This window comes from Myotis lucifugus, unplaced genomic scaffold, assembly GCF_000147115.1.
Source record: "Myotis lucifugus unplaced genomic scaffold, Myoluc2.0 scaffold_44, whole genome shotgun sequence".
NCBI classification, from domain to species: domain Eukaryota; kingdom Metazoa; phylum Chordata; class Mammalia; order Chiroptera; family Vespertilionidae; genus Myotis; species Myotis lucifugus.
Genome location: NW_005871092.1, coordinates 5,464,094 through 5,483,430, shown reverse-complemented (window position 1 = coordinate 5,483,430; position 19,337 = coordinate 5,464,094). Strand labels below are relative to the sequence as shown.

The 19,337-nt window shown below is 41.1% G+C and overlaps 1 protein-coding gene across 9 annotated transcripts in view; it reads left to right on the top strand.

The window, feature by feature from the left end:
- CCDC186 (coiled-coil domain containing 186) overlaps nucleotides 1-10,050 on the top strand; it is a 40,716-nt gene extending 30,666 nt beyond the window's left edge. For 7 of the 9 annotated variants that reach the window (XM_023753376.1, XM_023753375.1, XM_023753371.1 and 4 more), the window contains 5 exons: nucleotides 364-553; nucleotides 1,669-1,749; nucleotides 3,307-3,517; nucleotides 5,037-5,256; nucleotides 6,360-10,049. In XM_023753376.1, coding sequence (XP_023609144.1) covers nucleotides 364-553; nucleotides 1,669-1,749; nucleotides 3,307-3,517; nucleotides 5,037-5,256; nucleotides 6,360-6,443 — 786 coding nt within the window. In that variant the 3' untranslated portion in view covers nucleotides 6,444-10,049. Of the gene's footprint in view, nucleotides 1-363; nucleotides 554-1,668; nucleotides 1,750-3,306; nucleotides 3,518-5,036; nucleotides 5,257-6,351 lie in introns of all 9 variants that reach the window. The other 2 variants (XM_023753374.1, XM_023753373.1) reach the window with 2 other exon arrangements.
- The last annotated feature ends 9,287 nt before the right edge of the window (nucleotides 10,051-19,337 follow it).

Genomic DNA, 19,337 nt, shown 5'->3' with positions numbered 1-19,337 from the left:
TTTTTTAAAAGTACTTTACATTTTTACATTTTTGTACTTTAAAAATGGTTTAATATTTCTGAGTTATGAGAGTGCCTTCAAGTTACTTATAAAAATAATTTGAGATTTTAGTTAAAAAATACAGAGACCTGTACCACATGGTGCTTTTGCATGTGTAAACTGGTAGATGTAGTAATGTACCCCCCTGGTTTGCTATGTGAAGAATTTGAGGAGCTCAGTAAACAAAACCTAGTAAGGAGTGATGACAGAAGAATCTACTATCAAAGGCTTTGTATTTTTAATGTTTTAAACTGAGAAATAGTGGAAACATACAAGTCACCTATTAAAATTGGTGTTTTTGTTTTATCTTAATTTAATATTTAGGAAAGTAGATTGTTGAAAGAGGAAGAACTGCGAAAAGAGGAAGTCCAGGCTCTGCAAGCTGAACTCACTTGTAAACAAACAGAAGTTAAAGCACTGAGTACCCAAGTTGAAGAATTAAAAGATGATTTAGTAACTCAGAGACGTAAGCATGCCTCTAGTGTCAAGGACCTTACCAAACAACTTCAGCAAGGTAGGAAAGTCCTCCACACTTAGACCTGGAATGTGTTTTGTTTCTTAAAATCTTTAGGATTTATAGAAAAAATACTTTTCACATCAGGTTCTTCCACATTGATTAGAGCCTTATGTTCTTTTTAATGTACTAATGTTCATAAACCAAATTGCTAAACTTCTTGCAGTTACATGAATAGCCTGTAGCATCTTCTATGCTAAAGGACATTTGTTCATGGAACTTAAGGCAGTAGTGTCGGAATATTTTTGATCACGTACTCCTAGTAAAGATTACTTGAGCACTTGTTCTCTAATTTTATATATTTATAAATTTTAAACATGTATTATTCTATTTGATGTATATTAGAATGTTACCAATGCATATTAGACAACAAGAGAAATAGAAATTTTAAAAGGTCAGATTAAATATAAGTATTAATAGTAGTTCTAAAATTTTTCCCCTACACTTGTGTATGAATTGTTTTGTGCAGCATCTTTTGAACTTGCACCCCATATAGTAGACCTCTAACTTAGAGATCGGTGAGACCTAACCTTTCGTTGTACAGGAATTTGAAACCCAGAAAGCTTATAGCTTAACCAAACACAGTGATTGATAGCCAGAGCTGGAATCCAGATTTCTTTCATTTTAAAATTCATACAATCATTGGGCGTGTGTGTCCTGTGCTTGGGTACAAAGATGAATAAGATATGCATTCTGACTTCCTATTCTCTATTATTTCCCTCTGCTTTATTGTGTCAAAACAGGATTACACATAGTAATAAAAGAGATTTAGCATTTACTTAATATAAATTTATTCAGATATTTGCCATGAGAAGTCAGTCTGTTTTTATAGATATAATTGAAGTGAAATTTGGGGGAAATTTCTGGTATCTTTCTACATCTTTCAGGACTCCAGCAGTTAGGCTCAGGGTACCGAAGTGATGCCAGCCAGTCTCGGTTGTTATTGTAATGTTTCCATATATGTTGTATTTGACCTGTGCATTTCTAGATGTCATTTTGTATAAATGACACCTATAGCCCTCTTGGCCTAAGTGATTTTAGCAATAAAAATCAGAGGTAATAGGGGCAAATGGTCATGATAAGTGTCACAAGTAACCCATTTCTTTCTTCTCTAGCACGAAGAAAATTAGATCAGGTCGAGAATGGAGGCTATGATAAAGAAGTCAGCAGCATGGGAAGTCGTTCTAGTTCATCAGGTAAAAAAACTAATGGTTTTAGTTATTTTGTGATTGATTATAAAAAGAAATAGCTTATTTTGTTTTAAAAGGTATTGAAACGTTTTTCTTTCATTTTGAATTTTAAAAAGTGGTAGTTGTGCATATTATAAGAAATATTTCCATTATCCAGGGTTTGCCATGTGGCTCTTCCCCCACCCCACCCCCAATTCTGGAATGTAAAGCTCTTTTTAGTTAAAAGTATAGTTGACATACAATATTATATTAGTTTCAGGTATATGTCACGTGGTTCTCTATCACTTATTCCCCTACCTCCTTTTTTCTTATCTGCTTTGTCTCTATTCTGTGTAACAACTTCCTCTTCCATTATTAAATTCAAATTGTATCCATTCCTACAGAGAGATTTGCTGTAGTGTGGTCTCTCTTTTTACTTTTACTGAGAACTACTGAAGTGACCATTGTTATATATCAGATTTTTAAGTGTATATACACACATGTATTTTTAAAATATTAGCATTTCTCATGGTTGATATGCTTATGGTACAGCAGAAATGAATAGAGTCTATGAAATTATGATTGGTAACATTGTGAAAATGGTAATTAGCAAAATATCAATTTTGGAATGCCAGGAACCAGGCTCAATGCTTTAAGTATATCATTTACTCTGGAAAAGTCATGTGAGCTGTTACAATTCCCACTTTAAAGTGTGTTTCCATGACTCACCCCAAATCCTCAGTGACTGAGCTCTCAGATTCTAAAGCCCTTGCTTGCCACCAGCCTGTACTGCTCCAGGAGTTGCATATTAGGGGGGAAAATGCCATCAAGGGTTACAATAGTGGGAAACGGTGTAGCAGAAGAAACGTGGATTTGAAATTACACATAGGTATTTAGGTCCCAGCTCTGCCATTTATTAGTGTATGAGTTGAATAAGATATATTACTTGTCTAAAATCTATAGAATGGGGTAAAAAGCTTAACTTTGTAGGGAAAAGGGTTAAAAATTCTTTACAACTAATGTTGATAGAAATAATAGCTAGCATTCACGTAGAGCTCACTAGATGCGTTGTTCCAGCTTCACGTGTAGTAACTCATTTAAATGCGGATAATAGTCCTGTGAGGTGAATAATGCTGTTGTTCTCATTTTAAGATGAAGTGACTGAGGCACAGAGAGTTTAATTAACTTGTCCGAAGTCTCACAGCTAGAAAGTGGGATTTGAACCTAGGGAGGCCTGGCTCCTGAGCTGAGCTGAGCTTAGCCCACGTGGCTGTATGCTACTCTCCTGTATCTTTTTCTTGGTTTGATTTGGTCTTACTTCAGACTTGTTATTTCTGACTTTTTCTCGAGTTCCATATTTCTTTGTTGACATTTCCTCCTCCTATTCTTGAAAGATATAGTAGATCTTTTTGTGCTTCTATCATCAGTATATTCAGAAATAAGAACTCAAACCAGGTATGACTTGTGTTGGATCCTGTGTCCAACTCTGTTAGAGTTATATTTGAAAGTCATACTAGAAGAAACAATATGAGATTAGAGATGACTCTATACCAGGTACAATGTCTAAACTTTTTTTCTCTTCAGGGTCCATTAATGCTCGAAGCAGTGCAGAAGATCGATCTCCGGAAAATACCGGGTCGTCGGTGGCTGTGGATAACTTCCCAGAAGTAGACAAGGCCATGTTGATTGAGAGGATAGTAAGGCTGCAGAAAGCACATGCCCGAAAGCATGAAAAGATAGAATTTATGGAGGATCACATCAAACAATTGGTGGAAGAAATTAGGAAAAAAACAAAGTATGTATTATTATGGTCACATATTCTGTGTTTAAAATACCATTATTCAAGTGGTTAACTTACTGGTTTTGAATTAATCACACCAAGATCCTGTATTTCAAAAAATAATTCTTAATTATAGTCATTCACTTCCCAATCTTTTGTTAATCACTTGTTGTGTTCTAGGTTTAGGAATACAGAAATTAAGGAAAACACAAATCTTTCCTTGAAGGGGATAATAGATTTCAGTAGACATTAATGTTTTTTAAAGCTCTTAGTGTATTAACCCTCTCATGAAAAATCTGCAGTTGCCACAAATAAAGTCACTGAAGAATCTTCACTCCTGTTCCACCTCCTCTCACTTTCTGCAGCACTAATGTTGGCCTTTGAGTCCCCGTGATGTTCTTCAGCCTGTTCTCGCGTCTTTCTCTGTTTCCTCAAGGTCTTCTCATATAGGCCATGACTTGAAAGTCTGTGTTTGGGTTCATTTTTCTTTGGGTAATCCAAGGAATCATAAATTATGCCAGTGCTAGTTGTCTTGGCACCACCAGAAAGGGTTCTGAATCCCAACACAAAGGTGACATCTGCTGTGGTCTTACACAATAGCTAGTTATTCCCGAAGTTCTGTCTAAGGTACTGTTGCCTTCCCAGCGTGAAGGATGTCAGTGACCATTTGTTTCCACTGAAGTCTTCTGTTGGTTATGAGCTTCCTGGTCCAGATAATTACTGTGTTGTTCATGATGGTGACCAATTGACATTAATTTTTTTGAGATATTAAAATAACTTTGGTCTTAAAGTGCTCCACTTAGGTTTTTATTTTTATGACCGATTCTAAGAGCTTTATAGTGTGTGGATTATCTTTCCTGCTGGGTAGAACATAGTGGGGTAATTTATTGGGCAACTACTAAGTACAAGACATGATGCCTGTTGACTTAATAGCTCATTGATTTCTTACATCTACTCGGAGAGAATGAGTTCTCTAATTTGACAGATAGTCGCTGGGGCTCACGTCAGATTACTAACTGTTCCAGATTCAGCACTCACTCCGTAAGTGACGGACCAAGAGCGGAGAGCCACATCCCGTGCTGACACTCCAGGACGGTGCTGCGCCAGACCCCTCACAAATACCGTGCTCATTTAAGGGCTTTGATAGTGCAGTCTTTACCCACAATTGGCTCATGTTTATTTTGAAATAATTTTGGACTTACAGAAAAGTTTGCCCATAACTTTTAAAAGAAAAAGAGTAAAATACAGTTCTAAGCTTAACAGGAAAATTGAAAATATGAACTGAAATAGGAACAAAAAACTACTCAAATACTTTTATTCAAGTAATAAGGAAAGACATGGAAAAGCATTGTTTATATATCTTTAGGAAAGCATCTGAATAAGGAAAATTCCTTTCTTTCCTAATACAGTTCTGTTATTAACCTTGTAGGTATTTATACTAGTCATCTTGATGCTTATGATTAGTTGACTCTTGCAAATCCCAGCGTTTTTAATTCTGCAGGTACATAACTGATAGTGTGGTTTTATTTTGCAGAATCATTCAGAGTTACATTTTACGGGAAGAGGCAGGCACCCTTTCTTCAGAGGCATCTGATTTTAACAAAGTCCACTTAAGTAGACGGGGTGGCATCATGGCGTCTCTGTACACATCCCATCCAGCTGATAGTGGACTGACATTGGAACTCTCGCTGGAGATCAACCGAAAATTACAGGCTGTTTTGGAAGATACGTTACTAAAAAATATTACTTTGAAGGTATTTGTACTTCTCGTTCACTTACCCACCAGTAAACATGGCAAAATGGTGCCTGTTTCATAGTTTGACCCAGTACATAGTGAACTATTTCTGTAATGGAAGATAGCATTTTACCCAGAGATAAAATGAGCATGTTGTTCTTTTTCTGTAAAGTAGAATTTTTTTACAGAGCAACGAAAGAAAGAGTAAAAAGTCATCATTTAGCTATATTTATATTTTTCGATTATAGTTTACATTCAGCATTATCTTGTATTAGTTTCAGTGTACAGCATAGTGGTTAGACAATTATATACTTTATAAAGTGTTCCCCCAATATTTCCAACACCCACCTGGCACCATACATAGTATTGCAGTATTATTGACTATATTCCCTATGATGTACCTTACATCCCCATGACTGTTTTAAAACTACCAATTTGTACTCTTAATCCCTTTGTCTTTTTCACCTAGCCCCCCTTAACCCCCCACTTCTCTGCAACCATCAGTCAGTCTGTTCTCTGTATCTATGAGTCTGCTTCAATTTTGTTTGTTGATTTATTTTATCCTTGAGATTTCACACATAAGTGAAATCGTATGGTATTTGTCTTTCTCTGTCTGACTTATTTCACTTAGCATAATACCCTCTAGGTCAGTGGTCGCCAACCTTTCAGACTTCATGGACCACCAGTGGTCCGCTGAACACCGGTTGGCGACCGCTGCTCTAGGTCATCCACGCTGTTCCAAATGGTAAGATTTCATTCTTTTTTTTTGGCTGAGTAATATCCCATTGTATTTATGTACCACAGCTTTTTTATCCACTTGACTGTTGATGAGCCCGTTTAGCTATTGGATAGTTAGTAGTGGATTTTAAAAATTATTTTTTAACTTTGGTAATAATTTTATGTAATAAAATTTGCTGTAGCTTCAGTAAGAAAAAAAGTAAGTATGACTTTGTAATATGGAGGACTACTTTACTGAAAATAGCTGTGTCTAGTTTATTTCATATAACATATAAGACTAATCACTCTTCAAAATGTAGGCAAAGGTAGTTCAAGTGAAACACTTTTTACTTATTATACTTAGTAGTTCTGTTCTTATTTTGTTCTTTTTTCAAACGGTTAAAGGAAAATCTACAAACACTTGGAACAGAAATAGAACGTCTTATTAAACACCAGCACGAACTAGAACAGAGGACGAAGAAAACCTAACACGAAACTGCTGCTCAGGGAAGAGAGAACCACCACACGAGGAGCAGGGTCACTGCCCGTATTGTCGGAGCCTCCCCAGCTGTGTCAGCCAGTAAAGAATGATTGTTTGACCTACAGAAAAGTACCTTTACCTTAGGAATGCATTGCAGTGTGTCCTGTAAGAGTGTAGACTTGATGGAATCTGTTTTCGTATGGTGACAGCCACCATAGAACCAAAACAACATAGTTTAATTTGCTAAGAATCATTGAAATGCTCAACATACAAGGGCTTTTGGAAAACCCTTCTCCATTTTTTTCCCCTTTAAAACACATCATGTCAAAAATGATCCAGCTTTTTAAAATTATGCATGAAAGGACCAGTAATATGCTATTTTCCTAACTTAAAAGAAAAATAAAAAATAAAAAATTTTGTCTTGACATCCCAATATTTCATTTGGTTGTGTTTTAGGGAGGGTACCAGTGATCCTTAAATCCTTTCATTTTAATGGAAGCTAATAGGAAAGCTAGCTTGTGGTAATTGGCCCATGATCAGGTATGTACCTTATCTGGGCTAGGTACATTTTTTTCAGATTCAAATTGTTTGAGTTCATAGTTGAGTTTTTTAAATCTTCAGTTACATAAAATATGATTTAAAATAACGTGCTCATTTAGAAAATTCCTGTGGACTTTGTTTATATTTTAAAATGTGAAATTGACTAGTTATTAAAACGAGATGAATAGTGAATTCTTTGAAACTGAAATACTTGCGTTTTACTAATATCAAATGCAAAGATAAATGTTTAAAATTTTTATGAAGATTCTGTTCCCAAGAGAATGCACTCATTCTGTACTGTTTGAGCTCCCATTCTTCACTATTGATATACTTACTTGTTATAGTGGAGTGATCCAACAATCCCCACATATAAGGCGTTTCAGTGTATTTATTTAAAACAGAAAATAATTACTTCTCTGTAACCAAAGGAATTTTAGAGCCAAATTTATGTATCCTATTGGATTTTTACAATATTTATTTGCAATGTGGCAACTTGAATATTGCCAGTTGTGGTGTCAGTATTTCTATGTCATTGAATTTTTCTTGCTTCTTATAATTTTTCATCTAATTTCTGTGTGCGGTTTATATTTTTGTCTTGCAGAAAGTCTCATTTTTGTTTTGGATTTTTGCATTCTTTTTTCTCCCCTTAAGTAAGCTTTGGGATAATAGATTAAAAGCCTTTCAAGAATTGTATGGTTCTCAAAGTTGGGCTCGTGGTGGCAATATCCCTTTCATGGGTTTTAACATTTTTTTTAGTCATCATTGTTTAAAAAGATAATTTACTAAGGGTTAGATGATTCATTATATTGTTTTTTCTGTATATTAAGTTATGTATTGTCATCCCAAAACAAAATCTTTTTACTTCAAAATGGAAATACAAGTTTTAAAACATTTTATTTTTTAAATAGCTGTTAAAAAGTATTAGTCTTACAATAATGTGTCTTGTTCTTTTTACCAATAGTAATTTATCAGAATAAGAGGGTAAGTGCAATCAAATCGGAATTATTTTCCCATTTGCTTCTAGACATATAGTTGATACTCCCAAAGACTACTTAGAGTAGCCAAGGCAACTAAATTTTTACGGCTTCTTATGTGATATAGATTCAAACATTACAATATTTATTTTCTTCTGAGACACAAAATGTATTAATGGAGACCAAATAGTGATCCTGTGTCTATACACTCTTAAAAACATAAAAATTAAAAATATATATACAGTTATTACATACAAAATTGAAACATTCCAATATTGACATTTGTGCCACCATTCATTTGGAGAAGTTTAAATTGGAAACAATAATAGAAGAAAGCTATTGTAAACCATATTTTGACTTATTATTACTTTTCCCCCTAAAATATAAGAAACTATGGAAAACTTTTGAAGAAAATATTTTCCTTTTGTTCTTTAGTTTTTACTGCATCCTTTTTATATGGGTCAGGACTGAGCAAAATGTACAAAAATGTGCACATGTCAGATCTCTATCTCTACACTGACTCACACGTAGCTCCTGACTTAGAGGGCTTCTTCCCTTACTGTGTTAATATATGGAGAGAAGAATGGGGTACCCAGACAAGGAAAATGGTCTCCATAAACCTCAGATCTGGGGGGGAGTTTTTTTGTATGTGCATTATGAATTGTACACATCAAAGACTGTTTTGGTTAGTGCAGTTTTGGTTTCTTTAAGCAGGAAATGATTTTGTGTGTGTGTGTGTGTGTGTGTATGTATACACTTCACCAGGTTTCAATTTTAAAGTGAATATTTACTGTGACTCCCTTTTTCCCCCATACCCCTCCAAACTTCAGTCTGTTAAGTTTCAAGGATTGCAAATAGTGTGTTTGAGCAGAATAACAAGTTTGAACTTTGATGGTTTCTTTTTAACTTTCTTCATCACCATTTAAATAGACATCTTGAAATTAAGTTTTATCAGGCTACCATGTTATTTATTCATTTAATAAACATGGTTATTGAAAATCTGTTGCCTGGCGCCATACTAGGTACCGTGATGATACTGGTGAACAGGCCAGAGAAAGCAGTTCCCCTCCTCCCAGAGCTGTGGTCCTAGAACGCACCCAGCAGGAAACGGGCAGCTCTGAGCCTCTGCCACTCCTGCCAGCCGCGTGGGAAGAGGGTCAGTCCTCCTGTGCAAGTAGGTGGCCCAGAAACCTCACTCTGGCACGCATCTTTGGGAAATGAATCCTTACTGAGGTACGCGGCAGCTGATGGCTGTTCCCTTGGTAGTTACATACATTTCCACACTTTTGTCAGTTTGATGTTTAATTATTCCGTAAGAAGGAAAAAAAATCCAAAGACCATAAAGTGGCATTCGATTTTTGCCATTTTAGTAAATTATTAATGCCTACTTGATGCTTATAAAGATTATCTAATCCTGCAGTCATGTGTGTTTCCAAACTTTGTTTTGCACTGTATTATTTTCTAAAGATTTTTACATGTAAATTTAGACTAATATTTACCAGTAGGGGAAAATAAAATTAGAAACCATTAGTATTGTGAATGTTATATGTACTACCATGGTGAAAATATTTTTATCAATCATGTTGTTGTTCGGTATTGTTAATTTGCCTTATGAATGTTGACGCCAGTAGCTTATTTTTCAATAACTTTTTTATTTTAAAACAAAACAATTCTTTTTTGACACTAAGATTATTAATTTTTAACACCAGTTGGTGGCACTAAAAACCTAAAAGCTTTTCAAGGCTGAAGAAGAGAAAATAATTGAAAAATGTGTCCAAACATCAAGAATTTTCAGGACAATTAATGAAAAGTATAATTGTATATTAAAGTATTTTTCTTCTGGAATGGAATCCTTTTTTAAAATGCAATATGGCTGTCCATTTAGATTATGATGATGAAACTTGCTTATCTTCCAAAGTTCATATAAATGTATATATAGATAGGTAGATATAGCTATATATATATGTGTGTATTGTACAGATAATCTCTAATTTGATTACATTGTTCATTTTGTAAATATGTCTCTGTATAAAATTAAGCTTTTCAAGAGAATTCTATGTATATATTGTACTTATTAAATAGGTAATGCCTGTTTACCCAGTTGTATTGTAGTGTCATCTTTATTTGTTGACACACACCACTTACTAAAAAGACTGATTCTGCAGATTGGTGGCAAGGCTGATTCAAATTGCTTGAATTTATTTTTTAAACCAGACTAAAAATGTTTGCTCCCCATGTTTGTTTTCAGTCTATCAATTATTAGAAATCAATTGATTAGATTGAATGCTCAATTATATTTTAAATTTTTGTTTAAATTACTGATGGCAAAATTTGGCCTTTTACAAGAGGGAAACTTTCACATGCTTTTTTATCCACTGGCTCTGGGGCCTCCTGGGAGGTGTGTCAAGGTCAGCCACCACTGTGCCCTGCCTGCCTGGGGCCACCCAACATGAGCTACCAAGTGATCTGCAGATGCTCCTACTTGTGCTGGGCTTGGAGGTGCCCAGGAGAGGCCAAGCTGTGAACCAAGGCTGGCTGCTGCTAATGCTGGGTTAGGGACACTTAGCAAGAGGCACGGGGCATGCTGAGGCCAGGTGCTGCTTGTTTGAGAGGTTTTAGGAGTCTGAAGCATGAGCCAAGACAGACTGTATGGGAAAGCCACTGGAAATAGCTTGGGTGAGCCTGCAAGTTGGGTGGGGCGGGGTCTCAGGGAATCACCAGGGCTGGTTAATGGAGACTAATTTATGGCACCTGCCTGCTGGCTCTGTGCGTGCGTGTGTGGGGGAGGTGTCCCAGAAAAGGAACGCTGGCCTCCGGCAGCATTTCTGGGGAAAAGCTGCCCCTCTAGCTCTCGTCCTGGTGCCAGACACTTCCTCCCCATATATCCCTGGTCTTTCGAGCTGCTGCCTCAACGCTGGAGCCCTGAGCCAGAGAGTCCGAGTAAGTCTGTGTGGGGGCCCTGGGACTCCAGCAGCCTCCATCTCAGCCGCAATCTCTGCTGGAGCCCTGGGTTGGGGGACCTTGCTCCTCGGGGGAACCTCTGCAACAGAGATATCCCAGTTTTATCCACCATTCGTGGGTGTGGGAGCAGCCCATTCCAGGTGTTTGTCTCTCCTACCAGTCTGGATGTGGCTTCTTTATATCCTTAGTTGTAGGACTTGGTTCAGTTAGATGTCAGGTGTTCTGAATGATTACTGCTCTGTAGCTTAGTGGTAATTTTTGATGTGAGAAGTTCAGAGTATCGCATTTACCTACACCATCATCTTGACTTGAAGCCTGATTCTTATTTTTTTAAAAGAAGCATACGTTTAAGAAGTGTTCTATTTCTGAGGAATTTTCAACACCCCCCCCTTTTTTTTGATTGCCCAAACGCCTTGCTTTTTGCCAGTCAGACAAATGCCCCTAATTGCCCTCAAAAAAAGGAGAAAGGCTGTTACCTATAAGAGAGGAGTCTCTATCATTGCACAAAGTGTTTTGTTGAAAGTCTAGGATCCATTGAAATAAAGTACTTAGCTTGTAGATAGTCAATCTCTAGTAACATTAACTTGGGAAATATATTACATACTAGAATGGCTTTCCACGCCATCCAGTTCACTATGTAGTTTTTGTTTCATAGCTAATTAAATGCCCAAGGGCAGGAGGTAGTGTGTATGATGTGAATTCAGCCTTCTCCCACTTTGCTTGTCCCAAGAAATATCAGTTAAACCTGCCATGCGACCTGTTGTTCCTTAGGCCGGTCCTTTATGAACGCTGACTAGCGAAGAATTCCCAAATGCCCACCACCTTGCTCTGGTCTTGAGCTGCGTTTCTGCCCACTGCATGGAGAGACACTTTCATTGTACTGCTCCCCCCTGAGGAGCCTCAAAGATCTCGCTTCTCCCAAAACACAGGTCCCTAAGGAGTCCATGTCAAAGGAGGGTGCTGCCTTTTGCTCTGAACAAAGCTTGTTCCTGAATTTTGTGTTGTGTTGTTGTGTTGCTTTGGGATCGTTGAGTGTGGAGGGATTAGCACTGTGTGTTTGAAGAATTTACCCAATGCTCTATTTACTTAAAAAGCCAAGTGGCATTTAGGAGTTACTCTGGTCAGAGGTCAGACACAGTGTACTGCACTGCTTTTGTGTTTTAAGAGGGCTTGTTTTCCCTTTGGAATGCCAAGGAACACAAATTTGAAAGGTAAACATATAAAGGCAGGGACAGGGAGAAAATACCAATTAGCTGCTTCCAGTGAGGCTCAGAGGACCCCATGTGGCAGGAAACAGGCACCAAGCCTCATTCACAGCATCTTCCTGCTCAGGGTTTGTTGAGCTGGAATTTGAACCCAGTTTGGGGATACCTTTCTCTATCCTCTGCTATCTCCCCAAAGTCAACGTTCTCATGCCTCCCTGATCGGATTAACGTCATCTTTGGGTTCTTTTTCTTTACACTAACATTGATTAAGCAAGACCAATAATCTGTTAAAGAGGATGTGTGTGCGAGTATGTGTGATTTAACAAACTCTTAGTTGGAGACTTGTTGCCATTCTTTTTGTTTCTTCGCTAGTCAGCGTTCATAAAGGACTTGCCTAAGAATGCCTCTTCCTGATGGTCTTAAAAAATGTTTTTAAATTGGTTTCAGAGAGGAAGGGAAAGGAAGAGATAGAAACTTCAATGATAAGAGAGAATCATTGACTGGCTGCCTCCTGTACACGAGCTGATTTTTTTTTTTTTTTTAGAAAGAGAAACATTACCTTAGCTGGTTTGGCTCAGTGGATAGGGCGTCAGCCTGCGGACTGAAAGGTCCCAGGTTCGATTCCAGTCAAGGGCACATGCCCGGGGTATAGGCTCGATCCCCAGTAGGGGGCGTCCAGGAAGCAGCCAATCAATGATTCTCTCTCATCATTGATGTTTCTATCTCTCTCTCCCTCTCCCTTCCTCTCTGAAATCAATAAAAATATATTTTTAAAAAAGAAAGAAAAAGAAACATTAATGCGTGAGAGAAATACCAATGGGTTGCCTCCCATGCACGTCCTGACTGGAGATCAAACCTGCGACCTTTTGTTGTACCGGATGACGCTCCAACCAACTGAGCCACTGGGCCAGGGCTGGATTGAATATTTTTGTATGATTCAATTATACCTCCATTATGAGTGATGCCTCTTTTAAAAATGTTTTAGTGGTTGCCTAGGGTTTACAAAATATCTTAAACATATGGAATGCTTCTTTTGCGATGGGCCCAAATTTACTACACCTGCCGCTGATAAAAATCAGGAAAGGGGCTGGAAGCTGAGCACTAGTGAGTCTAATGACAAAAAAATTAACTGCTATGCCCAGCTGGTGTGGCTCAGTGGTTGATTGTTGACCTATGAACCAGGAGGTCACGGTCCGATTCCCTGTCAGGGCACATGCCCGGGTTCTGGGCTCGATCCCCAATAGAGGATGTGCAGGAGGCAGCCAATCAATGATTCTCTCTCATCATTGATGTTTCTATCTCTCCATTTCCTTTCCTCTCTGAAATCAAAAAATATATTTTTTTAAAAAAAGAAAAAGAAAAGAAAAATTAACTCAGGCATATAAACACGATCACAATAAATGTTGGTACTGGGCACATTTTCCCTGGGTAGTTCAGATTAATCTGTGCAGCCCAAGACACAGTTTACTCTGCAGGTCATTGGAAAAGACCGCCATACTGGGATTATTCTAGTACAGAAAAATGTCAGGTATTGCTTGCCAGGGTGTCAGGGTCCCTGGGAAAGTTCTCTCGCTTTGCCTGGCAGGATGCGGGGATAGCCCCTGGCTTCGCAAGACAAAGATCCACCCTGGCCATGAACCACCCTTTGATACTGGGCCATGTTTTCGCTGAAAGGAAACAGTTTTGCCGTTGCATCCTAATTATGTGGCAGAAAACAGCTTTGTCTTGGGACTGCTTCGAATGATATGTCTAAATTCATCTTCTACTTGTAAATATATTTTTATATGTAAACAAATTTTGTTTCCTGGACTGAAAAGCTCCCTTGGCAGAAATTTTGCTAAAAACCTAATGATATGGAAAAATGTTTTGCATGAACTACTTCGGTTGATTGATTTGCCCAGAGCCCATCAATAACTCGGCCACGTGGTGTGAGTGCTGGCTACGTGTTAGCTACTGCAGTGGGAGAGAGTTCAGAACGACACTGCACCTGGCTCTTCCAGGCTTGAGAACAGTGCAAGGTACCAGGCCAAAGACTGCATGCAAACAGCACGATGTAACTGCAGACTTGGCTATATCATTGTAAAAGCATTCCAAATGGTGAAGGCGCAGCCTCAACCATGGAGTTATTGTGGAACGCCTTGTCTCCAGCTGGTGTGTGTGTGTGTGTGTGTGTGTGTGTGTGTGTGTGCGTGCGCAGGCTTTGTGGGTGGATCACATTATTATGAAGGAACAAGCTGTCACCTGCCGTAAGTTATCAGGTAAAGTGTTCACTGTACTGCGGCCTCAGGTCATCGCCCAGCACACCAGCAGACCTGGAGTCAGGTCTCACAAAAATGTGTTTGAGTTAAAACAGTAAGTCCTGAAAGTCTTGAGGATGAGTCCTCCCTGACTAGGAACTCCTTGGAAGTTCTTTGGGACTTAAGTTTAGCCTCTAAATGCCACTAGAGGGCAGAGGAATGTTAAGAAACCAGCCATTCGTCACAGACTAATATGGGTGCACCTCCCTTGGCCTCATCACTGGGTGTCTGTCTGCAGGATTCTGAGACCATTCCTGTAACTTAGGCCTTTAGTCCTTGTCTTTCCGCATACTCAGCCCCCAGAAGAGTGGGTGGCCTTGGACCGGCAGCTCTAACAATCTAGCATTTCATGAGCGTGATTCTACTGGTGCCCAGATCCCTAAGCAAAAACTATCCAAACTTTCCGATCTTGAAAATTGTATTTTCAAGTCTCCTTGCGCTGAACATTGGAAAGAAAGGGCAGGGTTCTTGCAGGTGCCTCGAGGGCACTTGTTGGAGAGAACAAGACCACTCCGCTGTGATGGCATCATCCTTACATCAGGCAGATCCATGTCTCAACCTCTCCACTCACTCTAAGGAGGGGCAAACAGCTCTACTGCTATCAACGTCTTCAACTTCTTAATCTGAGAAATCGTCCTTTGTGGATAGTCAACATAGTTTCTTTGTTCTTTTTTTTTTTATATTTTATTGATTTTTTACAGAGAGGAAGGGAGAGAGATAGAGAGTTAGAAACATCGATGAGAGAGAAACATCGACCAGCTGCCTCCTGCACATCTCCCACTGGGGATGTGCCCGCAACCCAGGTACATGCCCTTGACCGGAATCAAACCTGGGACCCTTCAGTCCGCAGGCCGACGCTCTATCCACTGAGCCAAACCGGTTTCGGCTCTTTGTTCTTTTTAAAAAAAATTTTTTTATTGATTTCAGAGAGGGAGAGGGAGAGAGAGAAATATTAATGATGAGAGAGAATCATTGATTGGCTGCCTCCTACACACCCCACACTGGGGATCGAGCCTGCAACTCAGGCATGTGCCCTGACCTGGAATCCAACTGTGACCTCCTGGTTCATAGGTCGACGCTCAACCACTGAGCCACACCAGCCAGGTACTGAACATAATTTCTAACACTCCAAAATCAGGGAGGCTAGTTCGAACTAAATTTGGGGGATTTACTCAATGCATCTTTTCATTTTTTAGCAGGTAGGGTTCTGAGTCTGAGCTGGACGGTGTCTTTCTATTTCTGAGCTCTGGCTCAGATATGTCAAGAGTTCAGGAGGAGGTTGATCAAGCAGCCCTGTAAGCAGAGAGGAAATGCCTTCCTGGAGAAAGAGCTGTTTTAATGTCATGTTACCATCCTGCAAAGCAGAAAGCCAGCGGGTTCTGCTTCAGGATTTAGAATGTTCTTGAATTCAGTATAATTCGCCTACAATAACCACACTTTCCCTCTGTCGTTGATAGCCATGCAGTGAATTGTTCTAATCTGCGGAGAAAAATCAAGGTAGATCACTGAGGTCCTTGGTTTGAGAAGGGAGTTTTCCCCTTTTATTTTTGGCAAATGTTGACTGGAGATGGGACCAGGGCTAAGATGACAGCAGGGTGTGCGGCCTGAGAAGGATCTATGTAGAGACATAAAGAAGACCTTGGAGTCTGAAAGGACACCTTCTGGGTGTGACAAAGCTGGGTTTGGAGGCGGCAACTGAGAGTGCAGACCCCTTTCCTCCTCCCTGTGCCCTCAGCCACTGTGAGTGAACAGCCCCCTGTGTGTCCCAGGTCTGTTCAGTGTCTTCATCTCCTCTGTGGGCACGTCATCTTGGGTGTTAGCTGAGATGTTGGCAAAGCATTTTCTATCTGCGCAGCCCCCCACAAACGGAGCTGGGAGGAGCTGTTTCTTGGCTCCGGGAAGAAAGTGGGAGAGAAAACCCAGCTTTCACATTAAGGGCAAATTAAATTCAGGGGCTTCCAAATTAAGTCAGTGCAGTCATTTCCTTCTTTAAAGAAACCCTACACGCGCTCCTCTGTCCCCCGCAAGTTGGGAGCTGGGTGTTGAGTTCCTCTTGCTTCCTATAAAGGGTTATTGGCAAGGCAGCCACCTATGAATCAAAGGAAGCCGAAAGCGAGCCTGCCCACGGTCAGGGGCGGCAGAGGCCGGGAGCCAAGGCTTCGGAGAACTAAAAGGCAGGGGAGGAGCCGCACCCTCATTTCTGAGCTCTGGCTCATCGCTTTGTCCAAGTGTCTAAGCAGGACTTTGAAAGGTGCCCTGGAAGCGGAGAGCAACTGGGACCAGCTCCCCTTGGGCACTGCCAAGCCACTGAATTCTGCCCACATGCATCCGTGAGCCCTCTCACTCCCCAGGTCATCACTCCCAGATTCCCCAGGGCTCGAACCACTGCCCTGCCTCCATTTCACCTCCATCAGCGCCCCTGCAGCCCTGTCTCAGCCTGTGGCCCGGGGCCCCTCAGGAGGGGTTGGCCAGCTCCTTCCTGCCCAGGGAGCCTCAGCTCTTCTCTAGAAAGGAAATCTGCACTCGTTTCTCTCTCTCCTGTTTCCAGAGAGTTTCTGGTTTGATATTTGGAAAATTCTTCTCAAGGAGCCACTTCCATTGGGTGTAGGATAATAGTGGCTTGGGCAGCTCGGTGCATTTCTGGGGCTTTGATAGCCATGCCCGGCGTATCAGGAAGTGTGCAAACTCGTCATGTTGAGTGACAGATGTGGTTTTCCTTTTAAGGGCTCTGCAGCAAGACTTCCTCCTGCAGGGAGGGCTGTTTAGGGGACGGACGATCACCCTGCCCCCGGGTCCCCATGCCTCATTTTACGGTGCTTGGGATCAGCAGACTCAAACTTGCCTTTACTTCATGGGTCCCTAGGAGAGAGGGAAGGGCTGCATTACCCACAGCCCTGCATAGGTGACACTCACATGCCCCCCAAGCCCCCAGGCACAGTCTGGGTGGGACACTGACTTCTCCACTTGAACTGGAGGTCACGGTGGTGAGGCTGGCCTCTGTGGGCACAATTGGAATGCTTGCCAGTTGTGTGTGTCTTGATAAGGATCTTACGATCATCTCGGAAAACTACAATGATGATAAGAATGAAGGCACGAGGCGTATGTTTAATGAATCCAGTTAATAGACAGCACTTAAATGAATGAACGGGAACACAAATTCTCAGGACCGCTCCGGTCTTGGTCTTGGAGTTGGGCAGGGTGTGGAGTCCTCATCCAGGGCGGTCCTTAGCCAGTGCTCGGCTGGGGAACCAGAATGTGACCTCCCAGCCGTGGCTGCGCATGGATTATGTCATTGTCACTTTCAGCAGTTACTATTTTGGCCAGGTAGTGCCTGGCCGCTGCCTGCTGGGAAAGTCAGCCGCCCTCCCGCCCCCGCCCTGCCCCGCACTGACAAATGCTTCCCCAGCCCTCTCGGCAGGGGGCGTGTTCTGCCCAGAATAGCATTGGCTCCTGGGCCACCAGTTCCAGGGCCGGGCTTCAGGGCCCAGGCTGCTTGTTTCCTGGGCTGTGAGACATTCCCCAGAGGTCAGGCCCAGCTGGGACACCGCGAGCCTTCCCTCCCCGGGCGGGGAGTCGAAGGGGAAATGGGCTCATAATGCAAAACATTGCTCACGCCCAAGTTTCGGTTCCGTTTCAGGATGCAAAGCAGAAAACACTGCTCCAACCACTCAGCCCCCGGGAGGGAGTCCAGCCTGGGAGGCATTCACAGGAGTAAAGACGTGGCTGTCTCTGAGGGAGCAGCCCCTTCTGAGTGTGTGTGTGTGTGGGGGGGGGGGGCAGTGCACCTCATCATCACCCAAAGGAAACAAGTCTGTTTCCATCAGAATTAGGTCTCCCTGGAAAAGTCTAATTTTCCTCACAATCTTGGTCATTCCCTGTGTGTTGCTCACATCAGAAATGTGAATATTGGAAAAATAAGGATGGAGAAGAAGGGATGTGTTAGCTTTTTTTCCAGTGGGGACAGGGGACCCTGACTTGCTTTCCAGTGCTGCCTAGGATCCAAGGAATATTTTGCTGTAAATACTAAGTGAACCCCAAGGCCCCTGACATGAAAGGAACATTCTAATTTGTGTCTGTGTGCATATGATCTCTCGGGCAATTAAATAGTGATGAAGTGGTACGTGGGTCAGAGACCCATGACAGAGGGACAGTTAAGAGGCAGGGGTTCCCCCTCTAAGTACTTTGTTTTACTTGATAAAGGACGTTCAAATTGGGGCCGGTGGACTACAGTTCTCTGCCCCTTTGAGCCTGTATTAGCTTGCCAGGGCTGCCATAAAACCATTCCACAGACCGGATGGCTTAAACGACAGAAATGTATTGACTCACAGTCCTGGAGGCTAGAAGTCAAAGGTCAAGGTGTTGGTGGTGGTCTCCCCACCCCCCTCCTCCCCCAGGCCTCTCTCTCCTTGGCTTGCAGTTGGCCACCTTCTTGCTGTGCCCTCACATGATCATCCCTGTGTGTGCACCTGACTGATCTCTCTCTCTCTCCCAATATCTTCTTCACCAATCATATTAGATTAGGTTCACCCTAATGCCCTCTCTTCAAATACAGTCACATTCTGAGGTCTTGGGGATTTAGGGCTTCAACACATGTGGGGACATAATTCAGCCCATCACACTTTCTGGTAAAACTGGAATAAAACTTGCCCTCCTTTCTTGTTTTTAGACTCAGATGAGATAGAAAGTAAGAAAAGGGACTTTGGAGCGGGTCAAATGCTTACAAAGGCAAGTGGTCAGCCTACAGGGGTGGGTGGGGAGCTTAGGACAATGTGTCTTATGGGCCTGTGTGAAGGTCACATTTCTGTTATACACTCAAGGTTTGGAGGCCAAGTTCCCCATGAAAAGATGAATTTGCAAAGGTGCTACTGGATATCATGCCTTCTTAAGAATTTGAGTCCAGAGTGATATTGCAAATCGTTGGTTCA